The following is a 2,530-nucleotide window of genomic DNA, read 5'->3' as shown; positions in this document are numbered from 1 at the left end:
CGGCAATCCTCGGCGCAACGCCGTGCCTCTGGCCTCGTTTGATATGGCTCTGCCCGACCCCTCATTTTGATATGGCTTTCCGGCCCCGGCCCAGCTTCTGACGGCTGAGGGCCGGCTCGAGGGGGCCGAGCGCAACCCGACCGCCCCCCACGAGACAGGAGGAGCGCAGGGCGCGTGGCGCCACAGACCCTTGGACGTGGCTCGGACTGCGACCCCCCTGCAGGCTGGGGTGCGGGTCGACACCATTTGAACATCGCGCGCGCCTGGGTCGCCCAAATCGCCGCGGTTTCACGCCCTGTCTCTCGGTTTGGGGCCCCCATTTGTGCAAACTCCCGACAATCCCTGACACTCCCGAGCGTTGTCGCGCTGTCTTCACACGTCCCCTGATGGCTGCCGCAATCCTGCCGCCTCGCCGGCGCGCGAGGCGGCCCCCGCCCGCCCCTTCGCGGGCGGGCGGCGCCGGCCGCCACGCCCGCCGTAGCGCGACAGACGGCGTTACGCTGCCGCGCGCGGCGGGGATCACAGGCCCTTGAGCCATCCCTGTGCAACTACTGAGGTTGCACCGGTCCTGCCTAAGCGATCCGAAAACGCTGGAAGCCTACATACCCGCGACTGACCATCCCTGCGTCCGCGTGGGGTCACGAACAGGGCTGATGCGCGGCCCTTCTGCAGCTCATCAGCCCTCCGGCTGCGGCTGCCCTCACATCCGAAGCACGCGAGCGAGAGCGAGCGGGGTGCGCGGCACAGCAACAGCCGCTTGCCACCCCGCGCCACGCACAGCTGCGGCGGTCAGGTCGGCGAGCGTCGGGCATTTGAATTTTTTTGAGGCGGCATCCCTGCCACGCGAGCCCCTGAACACGCCGGTGGTCGAAACAAGCAGGGCAGGCACGTGGCTGTTCCCCCAAACATCCCCCCGCGCGCGGATCGCCGCGCTCTCCAGCACGCGGATCAGGCGGCGCGGGGGCGCACCCTCTGCCTGGCAGCCCTGGATCATGGCACTGGCATCCCATGGCAGGATGCAGGCGCAGTACGACGCGAGCGTGGGCACACCTTTTTGCTCCAGGAACCTTCCTGTTGAAAACCATCTGTAAAGCAAGACGCGCCTGCACTCTGTAGATACCCAGCCTCTTCGGCCTGCCAGAGGGGCGCGGCGGTTCCCGTTGCATGCACAGCCAGCCCGATGCCAGCCGTTGGCAGCCCCCTGCGCGGCGTTGGGTGTGGGAGGAGGGGCCAGGTGTGGGAGGAAGGCGCAGGGGGGCAGCGGCCAGCCGGGATGCCAGCGCAGGCGTTGGAACTTGCGTGTGGTTGCCAGCACGCTGAGAGCAGTCTAGGGCTTCGCTCCTCAAGCTCCCTGCCGGGCCTGATGTCGGCACACACTGCTTGAGCGGCGCGTTTGTCCCAAACGCACCGTTGGCAACCCGCAGACACGCATGCAAGCGTAGTCCGCGACCAGAAGGGGCGAACGCGTGCAGCAGGGGCAGCGGGGCTTGTCGCATCGCGCGCCCCGTCGCTGGGCAGGGGCCGAGGGCCAGCAACGCGGCGCGGAGGATGCAGGCCTACTGCGCGTCAGGATGAGTTCAATCTTGATTAATAGCTGCAGCTCATCACGTCGTGCCTGCATCATGGCCGCCCCCTTGATGCCGCAGGTGCCCCAGTTCAGGGAGGTTGTGCTGATTGTCAAGTCGCGTTGCCTGTTGAGAGATGAGATAGGTCTGAGGGTCGGCCGCCTTGTGATACTGCCGACCAGTGCCCGCCGCCGCCGTCCCATCCCAGCGGCACCTTTGCGGGTGACGACAGGTTACACATTGCTGCACACGTGTCGCATTCAACAAACTAATGGCAGATTGCAAAAAAATACAGTCGCACAAACCAGATGCACGGCAGCAGCCAACACAGACCCAAATGACAACAAAAATCCGCTGACAGGCAAAAAGAACTCCGACAATCGCCGGTTGTACAAAGGACAGCGGTCCCAAACGGGGCGGCGCGCGGCGTCCACGGCTACCACCGCCGGCCCCCGCCGCCGCCGCCGCCGCCCCGCCCGCCGCCGCCGCGGTCGTCGGCGCCCGTCTCCCCCCTCTGCCCCCACCAGCTGGAGAGGTCGGTCTTCTTGATTTGCAGACCCTCCGGCGGCTTCTCAAACAGCCGGTCGTCTGGACGGTTGGTTGGTTGGTGGGTTGGCGGTTGATGTCTTGGCTGATCGTTTGGTCGATTAGTAACTTGGCTGGCTGGCTGGTTGGTTGGTCGGTTGGTGCTTCACTTGTTTTGATTGGTAACTTGGCTGATGGATTGGTGATTTGGTGCAATCGATTGGTGAGTTGGTTGGTAGGAGGTATCAAGAGGCTGCAAGGCGCTTCACGAGTCAGCAAGGAGGTGCCACCTGCCACCCCCGCCTCAACGGCCGCCGCCGAGCGCCTGCCCCAGCCCAGCCCCCACCCGGCTGGCGCCGGAAGCCCCGCCCCACCGCCGACCGCGGGCCCAGCACGCCCAACCCCTGCCCACCACGGGCGCCCGCAAAAAACGCCCGCCC

At 66.3% G+C, this 2,530-nt stretch overlaps 1 protein-coding gene across 1 annotated transcript; it reads right to left on the bottom strand.

Annotated features, from left to right (window-relative positions):
* Nucleotides 1-2,001: 2,001 nt before the first annotated feature.
* On the bottom strand, nucleotides 2,002-2,153 carry MNEG_16181 (hypothetical protein; the record flags this gene model as incomplete). The annotated part of the gene is made up of 1 exon (XM_014035348.1): nucleotides 2,002-2,153. A coding segment is annotated over one exon (152 nt), but the record flags the coding sequence as incomplete, so codon positions are not given.
* Between the last annotated feature and the right edge of the window lie 377 nt (nucleotides 2,154-2,530).

This window comes from Monoraphidium neglectum, assembly GCF_000611645.1.
Source record: "Monoraphidium neglectum strain SAG 48.87 unplaced genomic scaffold scaffold06080, whole genome shotgun sequence".
In the NCBI taxonomy this organism is placed as follows: domain Eukaryota; kingdom Viridiplantae; phylum Chlorophyta; class Chlorophyceae; order Sphaeropleales; family Selenastraceae; genus Monoraphidium; species Monoraphidium neglectum.
The sequence above is the reverse complement of the archived record's forward strand: the minus strand, read 5'-3'. Positions and strand labels throughout refer to the sequence as shown.